Raw genomic sequence first — 24,100 nt, 5'->3', positions numbered from 1 at the left:
ATGGGTCTAAGACCCTAAATCGGGGGATCGGTCTATATGGCGGCTACGTCAAGATATAGTCCGATATAGCCCATCTTCGAACTTAACCTGCTTATGGACAAAAAAAGAATCTTTGCAAAGTTTCAGCTCAATATCTCTATTTTTTAAGACTGCAGCGTGATTTCAACAGACAGACGGACGGACATGGCTGGATCGTCTTAGATTTTTACGCTGATCAAGAATATATATACTTTATAGGGTCGGAAATATCCATTTCGATGTGTTGTAAACGGAATGACAAAATGAATATACCCCTATCCTTCGGTGGTGGGTATAAAAACTGCGCGACATTGGTTTTTCCCTCCTAATGTTGACAACATTTGTGAGATACTATGCTTAAAACTTGAATCGGATTGCGCTCAATTATATGTGAGACTTAAGGCTGGTGCTATATTCGTTTTCCACAGCTTAAAACACACATTTAATACTTTTATGAAGATTCTTTCATAAGTAATGAGAGAATGTCCTACTGAATGAAATCAGCAAGTTTTTTCCTTCATAATCTATTATCTAAAAAAAGTAATCACGGAAAAATGTCGCGAAAAACCAGCCATTAGCGTAGAAATACGCCTATTGACGCGATTGACTGAGTATCTGGGGGAGCCACCAAGGCGAAACAATTAATGGTGTTTTCATTTACACAACCTCAAATCATATGGTGCAATCCGCCACCTTGCCATCAAGCTGATCGAGGTTTTGCCAACGAACACAAAGAAATTTGTGTGCGTGTGTGTATACGTGTGCGTACATGAGCTGAGAATATGCGAGAGAGAAGATGACAACAAAGAGAATGCAAACAAAGATCCAGATCTTTATACCGTCAAACCTGGCCGGCTGTTAGGGTGAGACCACCTTTTTAAACCCACCTTGGGGAGCCACCCAAAAAGCCCGCAAAACTGATATATAAACCGATTGGTGCAATATGGGACTCCGATATCGAAATTTTGTTACTAAGTTTCCGCTCTACCTACAAAAACCCCAAAACAAAGAGTAGACCGATGTTGTAAGATTGATTAATCCAGGAAGGGGCCTATTGATCATTAAAACTGTATCGCAAGTGATATTTGAAAGGCATGCATTTAAAAGTCGATAGCAAATACAACGAACAAATAAAGTAACGTAAATCCGACTTGATATGATTTTTTAAAAAGCTCCTTAAGAATGTAACGAAGCACACCGGCTCAATCAGTTTTTCATAAAAATGAAATATAAATAAATGCTTGTAATTTTACTTTTCTGAGAATTCCGAGAAATACCCGAATATCTCTTAATTGATATATCCATAACATGCATGCTTTTCATGCAGAAACTTTTAAACAAAACTCAAGCATAACTATTGAATGTCGCTCATATAAAATTCTCTTGGATACCAAAATCTACTGGCCATTCAAAAAGCAAATAACAAAACAGTTCTTTAGTAGACAACGTATATTTTTGTCGCACACTGTTGTAGTATCAGCTGTGTATATCATCCCTGTTATCAACTGCCGCCGGCGTAGCTAAATGTGTTCGGTATTTAGTTTTCCATATAAAAACCGGCATTCCTCGTCCAGAGCTTATTGTATTCTCAGTCGTTGAGTCGTTGAGCTGCACCAGTGCCCATCAGCCGTAACTTCACAAGTCAAGTTCTAAAGTAGAGTATTATTTAAAATTTAAAAAAAATGGCCTGCTGGGAAGGAAAGAAATACAAATTGGACTCGAGTGAAAACTTTGATGAGTACATGAAGGAATTGGGTGAGTCAATGCAAGAAAGCACAACATCCTTATAATACCACACCTTAACACGCCAGTGAAAAATGGGGGAAAACATGTGAAAAGTTGCGAAAATGTATATACACACACACATACATACACATTTCACACATATCAAATAAATGGTGCAAAAACGAAAAAGAAAAAAAAATCACAATGTACAGCAATTCTCCTGTGTTTCGGTAACAACAACAACAACAAGTATATACCGGCTTTTCGGCAAAAACAGGTTTATGCCATCATGTACATGCTTCCTTTAGTTTTTACATTCACACAACTTTACAATTGTTTGTCCGTTACCGCTATATATTCAGTTAGTTAATTAGTTTGGGGGTTTTCGAAGAAGAGAAAGAATTGTGACACCATTATTTTTTTTTCTGGTCCACTGCCAAAAAGTTTGAAAAAATGGTTCTAGTCACCCATGACAGACAGCCAAACATAGATAGAAGTTGGATAATAATACGACGCATAGATGCTATTAAGAACTGTCCAAAGTCCATGAGATAATGTGTAATTACCGCCAATCCAAAGTATCCATCATAAAAGCGAAATCACATTTCTAGAGTGCATTTTTATTCGGCCATATTTTGTGATAATACTTCTGCGCTATACCTCCCTGTTCGCCTGCTTAATCTTTAATTGTGGAAAAGCAGCAAACTGTCGCGACTTTATTATTGGAAATGTTCGGACTTTGGAATGCACATTTCATATAATAGGCTGAAAGACTTGCAATTTCCTTCTAGTGTTGCTTCTGAGACTTGCCTACCCGGCCTACATCGGCCAAAGGCCACACTCGGCAACCTAACCATATGGATATTGTATATAAGAACAGTGCGATAAGTGGGTAAATTTGAATTTCTTCCGAATTTCCAGCAAATTTAATATAAAGGTTTTCTTTAATTTTTGTCTGATTTAAACACCCCACCACCACCACTACGATGACGTGTATTAAGTGATTAGTTCTATTTTGTGTGATATCAAAATTTGTGCACACACATTATTACCGAAAGCACAAATGCATTGCATATATAAGGTATACACTTGCAGAGTCAGCTCGTTGCTTTCTTATCTAAATTTTGGCAACTTTGACACTTCGCCACCAAAACGGCAATATTATCTTCACGCCCTATCAAACGCTGTTATATACTAATAAACTTTTGAATCATACAACATGTACCTTGTTGCTTGCAGGCCAAATGAACTCTGAACACACATAGGTATCTGCCTGCAAACGATGTACATACGTACGTACGTGTGAACATTGGATGGCTATCATCAGAGATAGGGCAGGGACAATGTGTTATTGGGGTGATGTCTCATTAAATACAGTCTCGAAATTCTATAAATCAATTAAAGTCAATTGAGCTTTTCTTTTCGATCTTAATTAAATTGGTTTCAGTTCCATTTATCATAAACATTTTCCCACCTTTGTCGCGTTCTTTTTTTCTGTCCAGCACTATTGTACATGGGCCATCATCATGCGATAATTTCCCCTTGTGTGTATGGAGTGCATGGTACGCTGTAACCGGCACTTTTAAGAATCGCATACACGCACACACACAGTCTCACACCAGAGTGCGCGCACACATATTTGCGATATGATGGGCGGGAGATCATTCTTAATTTGTTTAAGTTTAATAAATTGATGACAACCGGTCATAAGAATCTCTATACAGCTCCACTTGTGAATTCTTCAAATAATTCTGCTGCCGTACGGGCGGAGGGATCATGCATGCATGCATAAGAGGTTACACTACAACACACCACCACTATAATCATAACGACCGAGACCACACCACCAATGTTAAGTATATCAACTGTACTTTCCTCTCCTTTTTTAATGACAATATCGTATTCCCGACTGCAATAACAATAACAACAACAACCACAGCAAGAAAAAAAATCTTTTCGACTCATTTGACAATATCGAAACGAAGTAAACCACATGCACAGTTGTTGGAAGAGTAACTTATTAGGTTTCATAACGAACATGTCTCTGGAATATGGATTAAATTAATTTAAATGAAAACCTTTGCCGTCGTAGTAACCAAGCCAAGCCGCTTTTGGCAATTAAAACAAATAAGGAATTATTGTCCGAGTACTTGGCTATCAATTGCATTTCTAGCATTGAACATCTTCTTGATTTCCAGGCGAGTTTCATAACTCGATTGCAGTTAAGCGCTGTGATTGCCGCCCCCATCGTCACATATGGGGGAGTAACTATCGCCCATAATTGTGCTTCACCCACCTACAAGTAAAGAAAATTCTTTTTTTTTTCGTATGAATTATTGAAGAATGACAATTTAGTCAATACATATTTTTATGGAAATTTGATTTCAGCAATGGGGCAGTGTTGTTGTAATGTGAAAATGTGCTGTGCTGTTGCTTTGTTGTTGTGAAGTTTTTTTTTTTTTATTTATTGGCAACTTTTATAACCTGTTGACATATGAACAAAAGTAAAAAAAAACTTTCAATTTACCCAAAGCTGAACTGTAGACGATCCCTATTATTAGTGGCTGTTCTCTTTTGGTCTAATAAAGCTTAAAACAAAAAATGTTAAATTTTTTTTGTTTTGAAAAATATTTCATTTTTTTGCTATTGTATTTAGATAAACCGATTTTAAAGGTTAAGGTTGTGTAAGAGTTTAGGACATTTAAAAAAGCTTTTGAAAAAGTAATGGTTGATTTAACGTTTGGTAACGGTTATTGAATTTGAGTATATTTTATTCAACTATTGTTTGGGAAAAAAAAACTAATTTCAAAAAATTAACATAATTTCCAATATATCTTTGGAGCCAATTTAATATTGTACAGTACCGAAATTCATACCATTCGGTAAAAAAGTTCAATCCAGTCTTCAAAAATTTTCATTTCTTTGTTTTTCCAAGAGTTAAAGGGAAATTGAAATCAAGGGCCTGTGCGATTAATGACATTTATTGTTTCAGCCAGCCCAAGGCGTATTTAACAGGTGGCCGCATCAACCCAGCTGAGAGAATTTGATATGTCAACACATTTTTGAATTCGCCGTACAAAAATATAACCTTCAAAATAAATATTTTATATATTGTGTTTGCTGCTGGTATGGGTTTTAAACTTAGGGTATATAATGGCACGCGTCTAGCAAACTCATTCAATATCAGTTTCACTTAGGGAACTTTTGTCTATTGTGTCGCCCCCGAAAAATACAATAAACACAGAAGAACACTGATAAAATATACGTCAGTGCAATGCTAGACATTAAAATAAAGAATATTAGGAGCCAACAAGGATGACAAAAAGGCCAGGCCAGGTAGAAGCTGTATAAGCTCCCTCCATTATGCAATTTAAAGCTGTAGTAGCCCAAAATGGCAAAAGCCCTATTGCATGAAGACAATTTAGGCAGGAAAATTGGTGTTTGTTTAGCCATAATCCTTCGTCTACTCTCGCAATTTCAGGGCAGTCTCACAATAGGTGCACAACCGTCTGTGACTCCTCCTTATCTCCACAATTCAAGCTTAAGTCCGTTATGTGACTAGCGTAAGGTCAAAGTCATGACATTGAATGACGTTTCATGACTTTTCATGACATTGAATCATGAGAGCTGCAGCTCCATCTATGAGAGGTACTCTGAACATACCATTATGACAAGCCACACACCAAGTTTAACTGCTCTTTTCAAATGACCTGAAAATCCGACAGGTATCCAAGAGCCAAAAAGGGGGTACACAACCCCTTCTTGTGGTGATTTAGCTCCTTCTTTGCTTGGTAGCTATTTACGGCTACAATAACCTTATGGAAACTATTTAAACCTGCCATCTTGGTAGTTTTGTGGATTGAGTGGAGGTGGCGATCCTCGACAGGCTCCTGTAGGTGAACAAGCTCATTCCGGTCCAAAGGACCGATGGCCGCGGCAACAGCGTGGTCATTGGTTATTTAAAGGCGCCAATGTCCCGCCCTGTCATATCCAACTTCATAGGCATTCAGTATTTATCCAAGAGTCTGTGCGGCCCGTCCTCTCCCTGAGACTCCCCGCTCGAACCACTGATTATATGCGACTACCGTTGCAACAAAACTTACCCCTCGGTTTTGTGGGTTTTGTTTGCAGAGTTGCATGTTTAATGCGTTTTTAGTGTACGCGCATGGTATGTAACTCCACCTTAAAAGCTTTCTCAATTTTTAAGCAAAAAAATAAAATAACATTTTTAATTTTAAAAATAGCAACCCATCGTGCGATACGTAAGAAAAATTTAATATGACAAATGGAGTTAGGGATAATTATGCAACTTTTTCGATTAAATCGAGCTTTTATTTCATAGGACATACATGGAGATACACATATGAGAAAACATGCCGATTAGACAGTGCTCTACTCGTATTTGACGCATATAAGACAGGTCTTATGAATGCAGAAAGTGATAGCTCATATGAAAAGTCTAATCGTGTAATTACCATTTTTAGTTTAGTCTACAATGATCACAGTCTGATATGCAGAATAAGTTAAGATAACCATAATATCGCATACAGTCGGTTGTACGTATGGAATTGACCCGATGGAATCCTTCGCCGGTAATGGCTGTCGCCTCACTGAACAACACACTGCGACAACAAAATACTATTTACTATTGTTGTGTTTTATTTTAGTCCTATCCAGTGCAAGTCAGGTGTACTGGATAGATATCAGTGTAAAGTTGTATTGGCAAGTTATCGATCTCATGCGATAACAAATTAAAAGAAACGATTGATCGTGATTTGCATTATATAAGTTTTAATTAATCTTTTTTGCTTTTAACTTCACTTATCTTCCCGGGTCTAACTCTACTTAGGTTCCCTTAAGGGTTTCATGTGATTCGAGCAAGTACGAAAAAATTATATTTGTTCTGAAAAGGCTGAAAGGTAGTAATGGGTATATAGCACATTTTTTTTTTGTCGTCGTTATTATGTCACTATATAGAATAAAGAATTGCATACATTTCTAAATAAGGTAATAATAAAACCCCTGCATTTATATTAAAACTAATTATCTTATCAATAAAATAATCGTTGATGGAATTGCCGATATTTGAAAGAGCAGGTAATTGAGACATTTTATGAATAAAATGGCTTTTATTTTCTAAAATTGATTATCTTGCCCTTGCGCGATAAGTTAGTTGGTATAATATTTTTAGACGGCGATCAGTTTGCGTCTAATCTAATCAGAATTAAAATTATTATCTTCAGGTTATGGGTGTGTGTGTGCTTTCCCCCTTCAATTTTCTCAAGTGCAATATTATGTACATAGATACACAAATTATAACCATGGTGCAAATTACTTATTAACATAAATCTTTTTCATATATTTGAAGGCGTTGGCATGGTGCTCCGCAAAATGGGCAACACTGTTTCCCCCACTGTGGAGTTGAAGAAGGATGGCGATGTTTATACCTTCACAACATCTTCAACTTTCAAAACATCTACCATCAGCTTCAAGTTGGGCGAGGAGTTCGATGAAGAAACTTTGGATGGCCGTAAAGTGAAGTCGGTCTGCAAATTGGAGGGCAACACTCTGACCCAAGAGCAAAAGGGTGATAAGCCATCAACCATTGTTCGTGAATTTACCGATACTGAGCTCACCACTGTAAGCAAAACTCAAAATTCTTTTGAAATGTTTGTGTGTATGAAACGAAAATTTTGTTTTTCAGACCCTAACTCTTGGCGACATCAAATGTGTGCGTGTGTACAAAGCTGTCTAAGCCGAAAACTCCTCAAATGCCTTCTTCATTATGGATAACTCTGACCATTTTCTGCATGGAGACCTCGAGACGACTGAGATCATTTCCAATTGTTTTTTATTTAAGTTCCAAGTAATAATTGTTATTAGATAACAATTTTCTAGTTTTGTATTTAAGGTCTTTGTAAAACCAAGCTTTTGGTTGCATTTGATAAAAATATACTGAAATAACTCTGAATGAAATTTGTTTATTTTGTAAAAGAATGGTTTGAGAAATTGAATTAAGAAACCTACGTTTTTTGACTTCCAACTTCGACGTAGATGAGCCTGACTGAAAACTTAGAGTTGAGCTGAAGAATAGCTACTAGCGATGTTAAGATTTAAGCTAGATGGATATTGTTCGCTGTGGGTCTACATACGTATTGATTTAAATCAATATGTTAAGACCCTGGCGGTAGGCCCTCAAATCTAGCTCTAGGAATAAGGCTACTCCATTTGAAGCGTTCCATAGCAATTCTGCAGTTAGATTAGTTATTATAGGGTTTATGGTAGCTTTTTACCGCCACCGTAAACTTTAGGGGTTTATATTTATTTAATCAAATATGATTTTTTGTAAAATCTCGTTAAAAGTTTGTTGCTAATCGACAGTCTGACCTTATAGTCAAGGATATTAGTGGACTATGCGAATTGCAAATTTGCCCATAAACCTTAAAGTTTACGAGTTTATATTTATTTATTCAAACATAATTTTTTGTAATTCTCGCCAAAAATTTGTTGCTCATCAACAGTCTGACCTAATAGACAAGGATAGCAATGGACTATGCGAATTGCAAATTTGCCCATGAACTTTACATTAAGGAACAGCGGGGTTATTTTTCTCTTTTTCAAAAAGTGTTGTCCGGTACAAGTAGTTCAAGATCAAGCTCAATGATGAGGGGCCTCCTTACCTTACGGCTTACCGTAGAACGGTAACACATTAGTAAAAAAGTTTGCATGGCTGATAACCATTGACGTAGCTAGACATTTTTCCTGGGGGGTGCTACAGTCCAACAGACTCAGTGTAACACACACTACTTCAACAACAGCCCAACAAAAAAAAAAAAACAACAACAACTTTGTATCCTATCGCCTGGTCTATATACAAACATAATCAATCTCATGGCAGCCGGTTGTTCGTACCGGATTGACCCGATGAAATCCAACACACTGTTATGACAACAACGACAAACATAATGCATCATTATGAAAATACAGCAGCTATATCAACATTGGGTTCGATCACAATTCACTATTCAAAATCGGATAATTAATGGGTTCGGGTTTAAACCCGTTAATCGAGAAGTCGATATACATATGTATATGACAGCTATATCCAAATAACATAGCTCACTGTACTAAATTTCAGCAAAATCGTGTAATAAATACATTATTTATGGGTGAAAGACCTTTTGCCTTTGAGATCGGCCTCTATGGGGGCCATACCCAAAATGATCCTACAAAACGGCTTTTTAGAACCTCAAATCGGAAGATCGGCATTTATGGGGGCTGTGCTCGAAAACCAGCGAAATCGTGCAATAAAAACGCCTTTATTGGCCTGAGACCTTAAAACGGGAAATCGGTGTATAGGAGGGCTATATTAAGACAACGACCAATAAGCAAAATACGAAATATTACAGCGATCAGTTAACCCGTGTCTTCATGACTTCCAGATTGGTTGTAGTGATTTTATGGGAATCCAGTTGAGTATTTTCGGTCCTTGCATAAAATTGACAAACAAAGATGGTTCCACCGTGATTTAACCCAGTCTTTCAACGGACGGCCCCCAGTGCACTATGCGTAAGGAAAAGTGTGCCCTTTAGTAAAGCAAAGAATGTAGTAAATTAGTAGGTGATAGGTTGTAACAGGATAGGATTGGTAATTAATCCCATATTACAAACTGAAATCAATTTCCATCGAAAATTTCCAAAACCTTTTCACTTTATTTAAAACTTATCCGCAAAAGTTTTCACTTTAAGAACACCGAGCGATTGAGGCTATAAGCATGAACATAGATTTTTAGAGAAATTGCAAAGTGCATATGAGTGATTAACTTATCAAAATGAAATTTTTATTACCTCCATATTATATCATTGATATGCAGGCCTTTTCTACAAAACTAGAAAAAAAGTGTATACACGATTGTTCTTTCCCACAATTACCCGTTGAAGAAAACCAAAACCTAATTCATAATAATAAGAGCGGCACGACCGACCAGGGATCCGACGCAATTTGACGATAAGTTGTCTGTAAAAGGCACCACATAAGCCTTTTACAGACAAAACAAATTTTACGAAAAATAATTATTCTATATGGCACTAAACTTCATTAAGAAATTTAAAATTTTGTAACGGTAGTCTTTAAAGACTGTGTTGCATGTGACTAGTCTTATTTTCCACGTTACGATGCAGTGTGAATAATCAGTTATTAAAAAAAAAAAGATTTAATTAGTTGTTTCCTTCTGCCATTATCAAATTAAATTTTTATGCTTAAAAAATTAAGAAAACTTTACTTGTTAATAAGTTAGCTGGTTCTTTAATTTATGGATGAGTTATAACTATATATTTATTCCTTAAAACTATTTTGTCAACATTTAACAAAGTTTTTTGGAAAGAATAATTCGTACATTACCCAAACATATTTTAATAAAAAGAAGACGTCGATTACAAGTAGATTCGGTTGTTGTTTCAGAATGTTGTGTCTTCATTCTAAATTCGATTGAACAATTACCTTTGATTTTTCCTCTACTCTCTGTTTGTCTATTTTGAATAACAATCCCCTACTAGCTTTTTTCCCATCTTCCTTTTCGACAAATTCCCTCTAATAAATGCAAGGAAGTTACCTTAAAAAAGTTTCGAATTTAATATTAATTCAGCGAAATGCACTTACATTACCTCAAACAAATCAAGCAATCACAGCAAAGAGATGTAAATAACAATATTCAAGCACTTGGAAGTAGAGTACGAATCTCATGTTTTAATTTTAAGGGAATCCCCACTATCATCAAAGGGACATATTGGTTGATCGTGACCAAATGTAAATGTTCAAACATTTACATTTGTGTGAATACATTACATAAGTGTGAATAAAATATTGAAATATGTGAATCAATATAATTCCAGATTAGATCTTAACACTCTAGGGCGAAAGATACAATTTTACAAATAAGCTTCAAATCAATCTGCATATCAGGCAGGTCTTCACAATAGTGTTGATGATTCAGAACAAGTAAACACCTACTCCCTGGAGCAGTTTCGGCTCAAGAACGATTCTCTAAAATCAGTCGCCAATTCATCAATATATGCCAAAGTACCGGATGTGTCCCGGCTGTAACCACCATCTAGCCACTATAATAACTTTGGAGGAATTTCATTCAAATTGCCGCTTTCCTAGATATAAATACATTTTAAAAGAGTCTTAGCCAACTATGGAAAAAGACAGAACATTGGAAAATGTCGCTAGGCCAAAATTGGGTACCATCAAAATACAAAAAAGTAAAAAACAAAACAATACAGAGCAACACTTAAATATTGTTTTGCTTCTTTTGCAATTAAAATTGTTCTATTTTCGAAAATAATCGTCAAATATTCGAAATAATCGTTCAAAACAGCTGTTCTCTAAAAAGATCCCTCCTCTCTCTTTCCCTCTCTCTTCATTCATTAAGAATGTGAAATTCGAGGGAAAAATACATTGTGTGGGAGCTTTAAGAATTTGAATGATTATTATTATAAGGGGACTTTATAAGCAAATTCCAAAAATCCATCAACGTGTAAAACAGCACTGTGACGTAGTGAATGAACAAACCCATGCATATATACATACATACATCCATGATGTGCCTAAGGTACGTATGCACGTTTGTTTGTACATATTTACGATGGAAAAATGTTTATGTACGTTCGTGTATTCATTCGTTTGTCAATTTGTATATGTTTTTGGTTAGCTCAACGGTTGGACAACGTTGGATCGTTTGCTAAAAGAGAGTGAATGAAATACATTGGCGTTTTGCCTCCTCTCCAAAATACGTTTAATTGGAATTGATTTGGCGATGGTCGTTGGGTTAGTTAGTTGCCTATTGGTATCGTTCGACTGCGTTTCCACCGCTCGACTCCAGGTTTGTGTTTATCGCGTTGAAATTTCATTTGAAATATGAACTACTTGTGGTCGCGCTTTACAAACAAACAAAGATTGCAAAATAGATTTGGAAGCAAAAGTAGAAGTAAAAAAAAGAAAGATGTGAAAGCTCAAAAAATAAATAAGTGAACTTGGAACAAATTAAATATAAAAAGAGTTAAAGATATGTGGTCTAAGGTTCTTACTAAGCAAAAGGCATATTCCAGCCGTTTGCAGCTATAAAAGATGTAATTACATCAACGTTTTCAATTATCAGTCAATATGTAGCGCATTCAAAACAAAATTTTGAGGACTGGAAATACACATTGCCCTTGCTCTCTTGCAATTCGACTCGATCGTTCGTTATATAAGAGAAGAAGGGAACAATGTACGCACTATACACACGTACATTGAATGCGCATGAGGGGCGATCGTTATTTATGACATAATTGCAGAAAATGGGCAAAAGACATCACATCACATCTTGGCCATGAAAACAAAAGGCTTATCAGTACCGAGATAATTTCAAAAAGACTACTACTACGTGCTAGATGTTTACATACATACAGCTGGCTGGCTAAGTTAAATATTCACTTAGTTTCCGATGTACTTGCGCCTGGCGTTTGATTTGATTCTCGTGTCATAAACACATAAACTAATGTTCGATGAGTTTTTAAATGTCTGAGTTATTGCTTGTACTCACTCCTAATCCTATGGAATTTGTTCTATGCATGTGTGTGTATGTATTAGACCTGCCCTTATTTGCAAACCGGGCACTCATTTGCCTTAAAAGTGCATTAACTGAATGAGCAATGCTGCGGATTCATTACTAAGTTGTTACTAAGTACGAGTTTCATAGCCTTATGACTGGTACTACTGGCTTAAACCCCATTTACACTGCTCATTAAAACCGGATTTAAAGGTCTCGTCAGCTGTTTTCGTAAAGGGAAAACAGAATCGTTGAGCCATTAAAACAGGTATTAAGTAAACGTGGTTTTAGGTTATGGACTACAACCATGACATAACTACCAAGAAGTGTGCCGTAAACAGCTGAGTACAAATTTTTTTCTAGCGAAGTGCACTATTGTCAACAAGTTTCGATTATAGTTAGGAACATGACATAATTACAAGGTAATGTACCGTAAACAGCTGAGTACAATTTTTTTCGTGAAGTGCACTATCTGTCAACGGGTTTTGGTTGTGTGTGTGTATTATAGTTAAGAGCCATTGCACACACAAACAATCAAAAAATGGCGCGAACTAGTAACATACTCAAAATCAGAGTTGCACTAATCACTGATTTTGACAGGTAGTGCACTCAATATTTTGTTGTTGGCAAATGCCACTATCTGGTAAATGAATATATCTTGGTTAGGAACTAGGCAAATTTTTTTTTTTTTTTTTACTGAGAGGCACGGACAATTAAAAACATCCTTAAACCGGCCGGATCAAATCTTGAGAACCCACAACCATGGGTTTTGCTAAAAATATAAATAAAGGACTATCTGTGCGATGTTTGGAGTGGGCGTGGAGGGTATGAGCGTTCTTTAGAACCAAATTTCTTTCAAATCGGATACTAATTGAGGCACCCATAGGCTCAGGAAGCCAAATCGATTATTTGACTTATATGGGTAGCAAACATCTTCGGAAAAAATCAAAAAACATATTAGTACAAGTCAAACAACAAAATCTTCATACGAATAATGCTAATTAAAATTTAACGCCGTACAAAATGTTATTGCTTTTGAGCCTCCACGCATACAGGCACCCTGTGCTTTTTAAGATAGTTTTTACTTAGAATCACGGACTTTAGTTTCCAACCCGAGTCTTGGAAACCTAACACAATGGATTTTTCTAATCATATTTTTATGGGGCTGTTTGTGCGTTGTTTGGTGTGGCTGTTGGAGGGCACGAGTCTACTTTACAAAAAAATGTCTATCAAATCGGATACCAAATCGGTGATTTGGTTTATATGGGTAGCAGATTTTCAAACAAAAATCTATTAGTATAATGGTACGTTCAGATTAGTCAAATATTGACATCGAATGTAGGGCAAATAAAAAGCCTTTTTTGATCTGATGGTAAACGCAAATTGATTTGTTTTTGGACACACAAAATGTGTCTAATGTGAATACCAAGGCGGATTTAAAAAGGTGGTCTCACGCGAATAGCTGTTAGCAGCCGGCCAGGTATGACGGTATTAAGATGACAGGTTTTAGAGGTCAAAGAACAACATCTTCATTTAAATAATGGTAATTAAATATAGTGGAGTGGAGTGAATAATGCGCTTTTAAAGATAGTTGAATTTTCATTTTTTCAATCGAAATTGAACGTCATTTGTGTTTATTTTTGTCGACTACACTTGGAGAAAAAACAACTACATCGAAAGACTTCAAATAGCGTGATTTAGTTTTGCTCGGCTGGCTGGGTCTTAGGCAAGCGCCAGTCGAATACATACACATAAATGATTATATTATTCCCAGTTCCCTATCAAAGAGAGATTATCACCTGATGGTTTTTAACAACACACAACCGTTGGACGTTTTAAATGTTTTAAAATATTCCATCAGTCTGCTGCATACACTGCAATAAAAGGAAAACAAAATATGTATACCTAGCAGGGACGTAGCCAGGGGAGGGGGGCTCGGGCCCGACATTTTTTTTATATCACAATATTTTGTATTTATAATATTCTACAAAGACAACATTTTGCTGAGGCCAGGGCCTCCTTAAAATTATTTTTCTTAAGGACAAAATTGTAAAGAAATTTTTAGTAAAAACAAAATTTTAATGAATTTTTCGAAAAAAATTTTAATGGAATTTTGCTTGAGACAAAATTTCAGCGTAATATTCTCTTATGACAAAACTTTAGCACGGATCCCTCTCGAAATTATTTTTTTAAGACAAAATTTCTTTAAAATTTTTTAATTAAATTAAATTAAAATTTGGAATTTAGGTATACTATGGCAATTTTAATTGGGATGCCAAAAGAGTTTTTGGACATTTAGAAACAAAAGAGTACCAAAAATGGTACGAAATAGGTGAACTTTGCATAGGACGAACGATTAGAGCTAGAACTTCGAAATTTGGTTTAAATGATTGTTGTTGCGAATAGAGAGAAAACATATGAAAAATAAAAATGGATACGAAAGAAACTTACGTTTGGTACCGTAGTTGGTACCATTTCATTCTTTCTTTACGGATTGAACTAGAGCTCAGAAATGTAACCTGTATATACTACTAAGAAATTTATGTTGGCTGACTAAGTAATTTTTAACAAATCATACATTTTGGTACCAAAAAGTTTGAAATAGCTTTAATAGTGAATGGAGAAGGGTAAAATTAAAAAAATTGCTAAAATTTAACAATGTCTTGACAAATATACGATAAGTTGTTCCAAATATGTTGAAATCGTACAAGGAGTGGAACAAAAAGTACTTAAGTACTGTAACTGGTACCATTTATCACTTTTTTTCATAGATTGAGCTACAGATCTGAAATTTGGGATACAGCCACATCTTGGCAGTATGTACCGGACGGCTAGAAGATTTTGTTGATATTTGCACGTTTTGGTACTAAAACGTACAATATGGCACCTTCTTTACGAATTGAGCTACAGTTCTGAAATTTGGAATACAGTTATATGCACTATGTACCGAGCGACTAGGAGATTTGTTGTACATATTTATTCATTTTGGTACTAAAACGTACAAAGCGGTACTTTATTTACCGACTGAGCTACATCTGTGACGTTAGAGATACAGGTACATCTTTTTGAGAATCCAATTTTCCCTCAAAATATGTTGTTAATATTGTTGTAACTGGTTTTAGTCATCTGCTTTCTGCCAATCCAAATTTCATTACGATTCTTAACTCGAGCTAGAATTTTTCTGAGGCAGCTCTATTCTTGGGTATTTTTCGTCGTTAATCCGAACCAGGGCACACAGAGCAGCAGCCGTTGTATACCGTTCGAAGCCATTAAAACAACTTTTAAAAGATATTTGCACTGTGTTGGTAATTAGTGCAAAATTCAGCTCTGACTTTTTGACCAAATGTCACCGCCGATGTGTCAGTTTCTGCACCCAATAGCTACCACAATTTTCAAAGAGGGGAAAAAATTGAGGTATCTTTACCAATTTCGCAGTAACAGGAATTTTGGTAAATTTCGATTTTGAAAAAATGTGGTGTGCCCCCCCCCCACCCAAATAAAATCCTGACTACGTCCCTGATACCTAGGTATCAGTTTTAAATTCCATAAACTTTTGTTGCCGTCTTCGAAAAGCATTATGACACAGACTACATAATTTCCCTAACAAACATGCAACTTTTTAAGAATATTGAAAGTATTTCGAAACATCATCATCATGTTGAAGAGCCAAACAAAATTAATTTAAGCAAACGCTGCACTAACAAACATACACACCCTTATGTTTTTTTTGTATATAATTTTGTTTTTATAGATTATTTATAGATTTACATTCATACACACATATGTATGTATACGCCCAATTGTTTTAGAAATACTTGAGTTGATGCGCGAAATGTTCTTATTGCTCATAACCTTTGGTCAAACGAACTTTAGTATGAAATATTTATATAATATTCGTTTAGACCAAAAGAATTGCGATTCCGGTCTCAAGATAACATTATGAATTGTTGACAAGAATAGTTTTTTTCAACCAGTGGCGGGCACCACTGCTCTAAATGTACAAAAGACAATTTGTTAAAAATCAAAGGTATACAGCTTATCTTTTTTTAAAACATTTGGTTTACTTCATTCAGAATTCTATGTTCATTTATCTGAAGTCCCAAAAATGATGATAATAAAAAGCTATTATTCTAATTCTTATGACTACGGCTGATGCTTTTGAAAAGTCAACCATAAAACCCCTTTGAAAGTAGCCGTAAAAAATCCGCACTTAAAACTTTGGTATAGTCATTAACGTTCTCGATGCTCATTAATTATCATTTATTTGGACTGCCAAAATAAATTAATACTACCTATTGTTATTTATTAGTTATGTAGGCACCTTGGTCAATGCAAAAAAAGGAGGTAATAGAAATGCAGAATGAAAAATAGTGTTTTACTTAGATTATTACCTCATAGACATATTAGATTAACTAAATTTTATGTTAAATCTATTTTGTGTTTAGCAAAAGTTCGAAATTATTGTCATGATTCTTGTCTCATTTATTGCTTAAGTTAGCACATTTTGTTACCTTCATTCAGAATTCCATGAGATGAGCCAACTTAGGGGAGTAGTATTGAAAACAATTAAGGATTTTGTAAGTTGCAAAGAATTTAGAGCGCACAACAAGCCGATTACTGGTTTAGGTGTATGTCCATAGTGGCATGGGGCGGATTAATATCTGCACCCTCTTTTCAACCTAACCTAACCTAACCTAGAAAATTTTGTTCAAGTTGATTGCTTTAATCGTGATTTCGATAGACGAACTCAAAGATCATCCACAATATCGGTGTGTATATACTTTATAGGATCGCAAATAAAAAATTTGAGGGGTTACAAACAGAGTGAGTGTTCCTTATACAAGTTATTCCATATATGTTTATGTTAGCGGCTACAATTTGTAAGAGAAAAAGAGGATCTTGCTCAATTAAAAAATATTAACTCCTTACTTACTTACTTTAATTGGTTATGACAGCACATTTGTTCCACTAGCCGAACGTAGAATAGCGTTCCAAGCGCCTCAATCTTCTCGGCTCATTCTAAAATCACTGACACCAAGTTTCGAGGTGTCTCCCTCCACTTGATCTTTCCATCGGGCGTTTGGTTTTAGAATCCTGGTATCGGTTATATTTTACAATCATTTAAAACGGGAAGCATATTAAAAGCTGTAAGAAAGTATAAAAGTAGCATCTGAGAAGCTATGGTAGAAACCTTGTTGTTGTTATAGCAGTATGTTGTACACTGAGGCGTCTGCCCTTGTCGATAAAGGACTCCATCGGGTCAATCCGGTACTTACAAACGGCTGCCGTGGGATTGAGAAATTTTTAGGTCGATTATAGATTGCAACCCAACTTCAGTTGAGTTGCCAAAGGCCAAAATTTGTTATAGAAATGTCCATTTCTGTTTTGCATACTTTTTTACAATTTATTTAGTAGTTGAACGTTCAAAACACTGATATCGAATGAAACTAACAAAAATGTTCAACTTTATGGTATTTTTTTTATTTTTTTTTTTCTGGCGACGCAACCATAAGTGAGTTGCCATCCCTAATCGACCCCTTTGCCTACAGCACATTTGTATTTTGTAAACAAATCAGAGATTTCACTAATGAAGAGAAACCAGGTGTTTTTGGTATGCACATAAAAATGTAGTCAGTTCGTTGACATACTGAAAATGTTTTCAATTCCAGGTGACAAACTCACACTGATGACCTTCAAAACTCAACGTGATTGAAATAGCAAATAGATTGAATTTAAACTCCAAATTCACGTATGGAAATTTTACATAGGATCGTTAAGAAGATATCTAAACAAACAGCCCAGATGATAATTTAATAATTTCGAAGAAGAAATGCGTTGCGGTGTTTCTTTTAAGCTCGCTCAATTCATTTGATTCGATAGTGGTTTCCACTCAGTCATCAAACCGCGTAGGTGTGCCATATACACACATACTCTTACTAATACCAAATAACCTCAACACAATGTGGCCAACATGAGATATTGTTTTTTTTGGCGCTCTAAACATATTCGCAAGAAAACTTTCTCTTTATATATTCGAAATGGAACGTTCGCATTTAATTGCTTTTCTGCTGATTTGGATCTTTAAATCGTTTGGTTTTTATATGCTTTATGCTGCATTGCTTATTGCAGAACATTTTTCGTCAATATTGTCTTTCATGCCCGCGGTTGTGGAATCGAAATACAGTCAAGATAGTTAAAACAAATGTGACGTCCAATTTACTAAAGGCCTTATTCACAAAAGTTAATTTAGATTTGAAACAGGGTTCTTTGACACATTTCCTCTATAGAACTGTAAAATAAACTTAAACCTGACCTAACCAAGTAATCTTTGGGTAATTTGGGTGAATAAGGAGTAATTTGGGTGAATACGGCTGTGAATGTGAGATTGTATCGATGACAAAGGTCATCATGTGTGAAATTTATCTAAATATTACATGGTTAGGTTAGGTTTAAGTGGCAGTCTGCCATCAGACTCACTTAGACGTTTTCGTCTATTTTGATGCCACAGGAACAGAAGAAGGAAGATGCCTTCTAGATCCTACCGTTGAACCATCCAGATCGCTTTGAAAAGCCCAATAACTTGCGAATGTTCATATCCGCTATAAAATTAATTAAATCCATTACTTTTTTAATTGATTCAAAAATTTCAATCACGACTGTAATTGAAAAAATTCATATTCAATTAAAAAAATGATGGAGTCAATTAATTAATTAATTGTAAACAATTTTTCATATTCAATTAAAAAAATGATGGAGTCAATTAATTAATTAATTGTAAACAATTTTATTTTCAATTAAATTTTTAATTGAAAAATTGTTTGCGATTTTTCTTCTGTGTACCTTTTATTTGGAGTATTACTTTGAAGTATGCAGTTTATGCAAGAAAATGGAACATTCTGGCATATAATAGGCAGACAATTTGTAAAAAGCTTTTCAATTTATGGCTACACCTATTGGCAACAAAAACTGTTTGTATCCTCTTTGAAGTGTATTTCAATTACAATAACTCACAAATGTGTCAAAACTCCATATTTACTTTTGACCAAAAAAATTGGTCATTGGGACCATAGTGCGATGGCTGTCAATTTATAATAAGCGGTTAAAAATTAATATGTAACTATTTTTTTTTTTTTTTTTGGGTTTTTGTATTTATTATGTGCAAGCATTTTGAATGTAGCCAAAACCACATTGCAAACCTTGCCAATGCTTTTCGGCTTAAATGATTCGAATATATTTTAGCTACAAATACTTATATCATGTTTTATTCCGTATCTTCATGTAGGTTCGAAAACTAGAACAAAATTAAATGATGGATCGTTCCTTTGTTAACCCCTTTGGTCAACGTCCCTGGATGGCACAAACTGGCGCTGCAGCACCCAGCGGCGGTGGCAAGGGCTTGAAAGGTATTATCGCTGGTGGCATTACTGGAGGTATTGAAATATGCATAACATATCCCACTGAATATGTTAAAACACAGCTGCAGCTCGACGAGAAGGGAGCCAATAAGAAATACAATGGCATTTCCGATTGTATTAAAAAGACTGTGCAACAAAAGGGCTTCTTTGGACTCTACAGAGGCTTGAGCGTTTTGTTATACGGCAGTATACCGAAATCTGCAGCAAGGTAAGAAAGACAACCATATCGCATCTGAGCTTTTGTAATTAGCCTACGCATTTTGTTGTGTGCTTACAGATTTGGGGCCTTTGAAACTCTTAAAGGACATATGGTAGACGAAAGTGGTCAATTAAGTGCATCCGGAAAACTGCTGGCCGGTTTGGGTGCCGGTGTTTGTGAGGCTGTTTTAGCAGTTACCCCAATGGAAACTATTAAAGTGAAATTTATCAATGACCAACGTAGTGCCAAGCCCCAGTATAAAGGTTTTGCGCATGGTGTAGGCTGTATTATTAAATCGGAAGGTATGTACATTCAATGAATAGTTGCTTTAGCTTAAAAAATAGTAGCAGGTTATGACATATAGCTATCAACTCTTCTGGGGAGAAATTTTAAATCCAGCAAAATTTCAATGCAATGGCCTTTATTATTATGTATCTGGAAGTTTTATACTCGACTGTTGAAAATCTAGGTGATTGATTGACTATTAATGACGACAATCGTTAATGTTCTGTAGTTGCAGTCGAAAATTCGACTACTACAAATACACACCGAGAGACCTGTTCTACATAGAAATATCAAGAAATTAGACAACAAATATATTATCACGGGAAAAAACCGAAAGAAAAGTATGAATTTTCTTAAGATTGATGTCGTATTGAAATTTTTGAAATAAAAACATTATTTTTTTGTAAAACAAAATTATATTTATAATATTACTAGCTGGACAGGGCCCGCTCCGCTGCGCCTTCTTTCACTCTCTTATTTTATTTGAGACCTATACGGTCACGTGAGGAAGAGAGTCCTGTTTGGTGGTGCTGGTACGGCCTTTCAGATATTTCGCGCCAATGTGGATATTATATTGGTGCTCTTCTCCCAAATACCTTTCATTGGAGCCGTATATTGCTATGGTCGGTAAATACGTCCGGTTTGGGGGTTGTTTTGAGAGTGAGGCGGATCCATATGTATCAGATTCGTGCTCTGGTCTGAAATGCCTTTCGATTGATATGTCTAGTTTTGAGGGGTACGCAGTATCGGGCGCTCACCCACTTACTTACAAACAAGCAACAAATTTCGCCCATGAACATTCCACTAAGGAAAAGGGGCAAACTTCTCACATATCAATGAGTGCAGCGGGTTCAAGTTTTAAGCTCAATCATAAGGGGCCACCTTTTTATAGCCGAGTCCGAACGGCGTGCCGCAGTACGACACCTCTTTGGGGAGAAGTTTAACATGGCATAGTATCGCACAAATGTTGCCAGCATTAGTCCATACTTAGCCCTGAAAAAATATCAGCATCGTGCTCTACTCTCAAATCTCTTTAATTTGAGCCCCAATTGTCATTGGCTTAGGGGGTGTTTATGGGTTGGCACGACCCCCAAACATTTGGCCTCAAACGTGGATATCAAATTCGTTTTTATTCGTTTATCTAACGCCATAGTAGGCAATCATGACCGGTTTGAAGGGAGTTTAGAGGCGGACCCTGAAGTAATATCACACTAATTAATTTTTTTGTATTGGTTATCCACATTAAAAAATCATATTTCAAAGCGACCACTTGGGATACTACATTCTTAAAGATCCGCAGGTCCTCCTGTGTCCATCCCAATTTGAGGGCAAAATGTGTACTTTGCTACCAAAGACCTTTTATTTCTGTCCTATTCTATCCTGATCGGCCTTCATATATTATTGTATTTCATATTATTGATATTATTATTTTTTTCTGGGTAGGATAGGGGGAGAGGGATTGCTCTCTGACAAGTTCTTTCATTTGAGTACAATATATTCTCGGTCATCTTACATGACAGTTTGGCGTTGCATTTATTGGGAGGAGAGGATCAAATACCTACTATTTGAGCCCCATATTGCTATGGTCATTAAATAAGTCCTGTTGGGGGTGTTTTTAGAGACCCCCCCCCCACCAACACTTAATCGCACATTTTGATATCAGATTAGTTTTTACTCGATAATACCATTCAGTTAAGTCCCAAATCCTGTTGGAAGGTGTTTTTAGGGAGGGGCGCCCCTCCCCATCGCACATTTTGATATCAGTTTCGTATTCTACTCGAAAATACCCTTCAGTTGAGTCCCAAATTGCCATGGTCGGTAAATATGTCCGATTTATGGGATGTTTTGGGGGTTGGGGTGGTCTCCCAAACACTTAGTCCGACAATTGGATATTAGATACGTTTTCTAATCTTGAATACCTTTCATTTCAGTCACATATTGTCGTGATTTATCTATATATATATTTGGTAGGATTTCGGTTGGGGCGTCCACACTAGGCACCCCATCCGAAATTTGGACACTAAATTTTTATTTTTAGGTTACTATAAGAGAGCACATACACACATTTTGCTTAAATCGTTCCGAATTCTGGAATTTCTGAAAATAAGGGTAAGGGGAAGGCTCAGATTTAGATAAAGACGACATATAATGATGTGGTCATTTTAAATGTATAGTGTAGGTGTAAGGTATTATTTCCCTTACTTCAACACGTATTCTTCCATTTAATTTTTCTTGCAACGTTTCAGTCATCTCTGAAGATTTTCTGGTCGGAGCATGTTTTTCTCATTCTCACAAAAAGTCCTGGCCAACGTTGCCGTTAAACTTTAAAGCGCAAAAATTTGTCAATGTCATGTTTTATACGACACCGATATTCGCCGTTAATACAGATTGCTCTATATGCCGACTAATACTCCCAGCACCGTCTATATGCTTGAGCATTTCATTTGAGATACCATACCAGGTAATATCATTGTCTTGTAGAACGTAATTTTCTTTTGCCAATAGATGGCGCAGCTTTAAAGCTTCCAATTTTTTTTTCTCAAAACGTGATGTGGTTTGTTTTGTTTATGGTGTTACCTAGGTAGATGGCGTAACCGACTATCTCACAGTTATAGTTATGAACGTTTAGTTTTAGTTTAGCCCAAGTGAACGCTGGCTTTAGCTGGCTTCTAGAACATTGTACTTGGTTTTATTTCCGTTTACATACTTTGGCAGATTTGGTGTATTCGACGACAATAGCGCACTAGACCCTAGAAAAATATAATATTTTTTATACTAAATAAAAAGGCCCAATTAGTTGTTATTTCATGTCAGTAGTTCGTTTATAGTTGGAAAAAATTAATGTTCTTATCTCCACAGGTATAAGCGGCATCTACAAAGGTGTAACACCAACAATCCTTAAACAGGGCTCAAACCAAGCTATTCGATTCTATGTTATGGAAACCCTTAAAGACATGTATAAGGGTGACGACAAAAATAAGAATGTGCCCAAATTGGTTGTTGGCGCTTTCGGTGCTATTGCTGGGGCAGCTTCAGTTTTCGGCAACACACCCTTGGATGTGGTGAAGACGCGCATGCAAGGTTTGGAAGCAGCCAAATACAAGAACACTGCTGACTGTGCCATGAAGATTTGGAGGAACGAAGGCCTCAGCGCCTTCTACAAGGGAACAGTGCCTCGCCTTAGCCGTGTCTGCCTAGATGTCGCCATCACTTTCATGATTTACGACTCCTTCATGGATTTGTTTAACAAAATTTGGAAAGATTAAGTCCTGCCTTGTCATCAAATGACGCCTCTGTAAATAAACGCTCGTTAATGTTGTAGACATAACTCTTAATGACTGTATTGACAAGACGAAAGCGATCGACAATGTCCATTCAAACCTCCTCCTATGCTTATATACAATGTATGTATGTGTGCGTTTCAGCGCTTGTGCTGCCTGGTTGTATATTTCTCTTTTTTCCCCCCAAGTTTGCTGACTTTCTCCTTTGCCAATTGACTAACTACGCTATCGTTTTAGCAACATTTTGATATGACTTTAAATTAATTTTTACATTGTTCATGTATCATTTGCGTAGCCGCGTAAGACGAGACTATTCCGAATTCTGTTGTGAATTGCATTTAATTGAAAACGTTGTCAATTTTGTATGTAGTTTATTTGTTTTGTTGTTTTTTTTTTTTCATTTTTAATTATACACACGCCAACAAAATACAATACAATTCTTAAAAAAATGATAATAGTAATAAAACACTATATGGAAATAAAGAGGCTTTTATCAATGAACTTGTCTTGATACATAATAAAAATAAGTATGTAGGGAAAATTGTTCATCACTAAGAGATTGTTCGGTACGACGAGTATTACTATT

At 35.9% G+C, this 24,100-nt stretch overlaps 2 protein-coding genes and 2 long non-coding RNA genes across 5 annotated transcripts; 2 read left to right on the top strand and 2 right to left on the bottom strand.

Annotated features, from left to right (window-relative positions):
• Positions 1 to 1,593: 1,593 nt before the first annotated feature.
• LOC106081618 (probable fatty acid-binding protein) lies at positions 1,594 to 7,719 on the top strand. The gene is made up of 3 exons (XM_013243713.2): positions 1,594 to 1,773; positions 7,112 to 7,383; positions 7,448 to 7,719. Exons 1-3 carry the CDS (start codon positions 1,701 to 1,703, stop codon positions 7,496 to 7,498), a joined length of 396 nt encoding a protein of 131 aa, XP_013099167.1. The 5' UTR covers positions 1,594 to 1,700; the 3' UTR covers positions 7,499 to 7,719.
• A 1,305-nt stretch (positions 7,720 to 9,024) lies between these two features.
• LOC106081565 (uncharacterized) lies at positions 9,025 to 9,751 on the bottom strand. The gene is made up of 3 exons (XR_001220385.2): positions 9,591 to 9,751; positions 9,410 to 9,509; positions 9,025 to 9,329 (listed from the first exon to the last, which is right to left on the bottom strand). It is a non-coding gene; the product is annotated as an uncharacterized LOC106081565 (long non-coding RNA).
• Positions 9,752 to 10,051: 300 nt separating this feature from the next.
• On the bottom strand, positions 10,052 to 10,448 carry LOC131995023 (uncharacterized). Its single transcript, XR_009397072.1, has 2 exons — positions 10,407 to 10,448; positions 10,052 to 10,354 (listed from the first exon to the last, which is right to left on the bottom strand). It is a non-coding gene; the product is annotated as an uncharacterized LOC131995023 (long non-coding RNA).
• A 1,072-nt stretch (positions 10,449 to 11,520) lies between these two features.
• LOC106081603 (putative tricarboxylate transport protein, mitochondrial) lies at positions 11,521 to 24,015 on the top strand. Of its 2 annotated transcripts, none has more exons than XM_013243682.2 (4): positions 11,521 to 11,626; positions 19,617 to 19,957; positions 20,027 to 20,250; positions 23,093 to 24,015. In XM_013243682.2, exons 2-4 carry the CDS (start codon positions 19,641 to 19,643, stop codon positions 23,497 to 23,499), a joined length of 948 nt encoding a protein of 315 aa, XP_013099136.2. In that variant the 5' UTR covers positions 11,521 to 11,626; positions 19,617 to 19,640; the 3' UTR covers positions 23,500 to 24,015. The 2 variants fall into 2 exon arrangements, with proteins under 2 accessions (XP_013099136.2, XP_013099137.2); XM_013243683.2 differs by lacking the exon at positions 11,521 to 11,626 and adding an exon at positions 19,368 to 19,447.
• Positions 24,016 to 24,100: the final 85 nt, after the last annotated feature.

The sequence above is a fragment of the Stomoxys calcitrans genome, chromosome 2, assembly GCF_963082655.1.
Source record: "Stomoxys calcitrans chromosome 2, idStoCalc2.1, whole genome shotgun sequence".
NCBI lineage: Eukaryota > Metazoa > Arthropoda > Insecta > Diptera > Muscidae > Stomoxys > Stomoxys calcitrans.
Note: the sequence above shows the minus strand (reverse complement) of the source record. Positions and strands in the feature narration are given on the sequence as shown.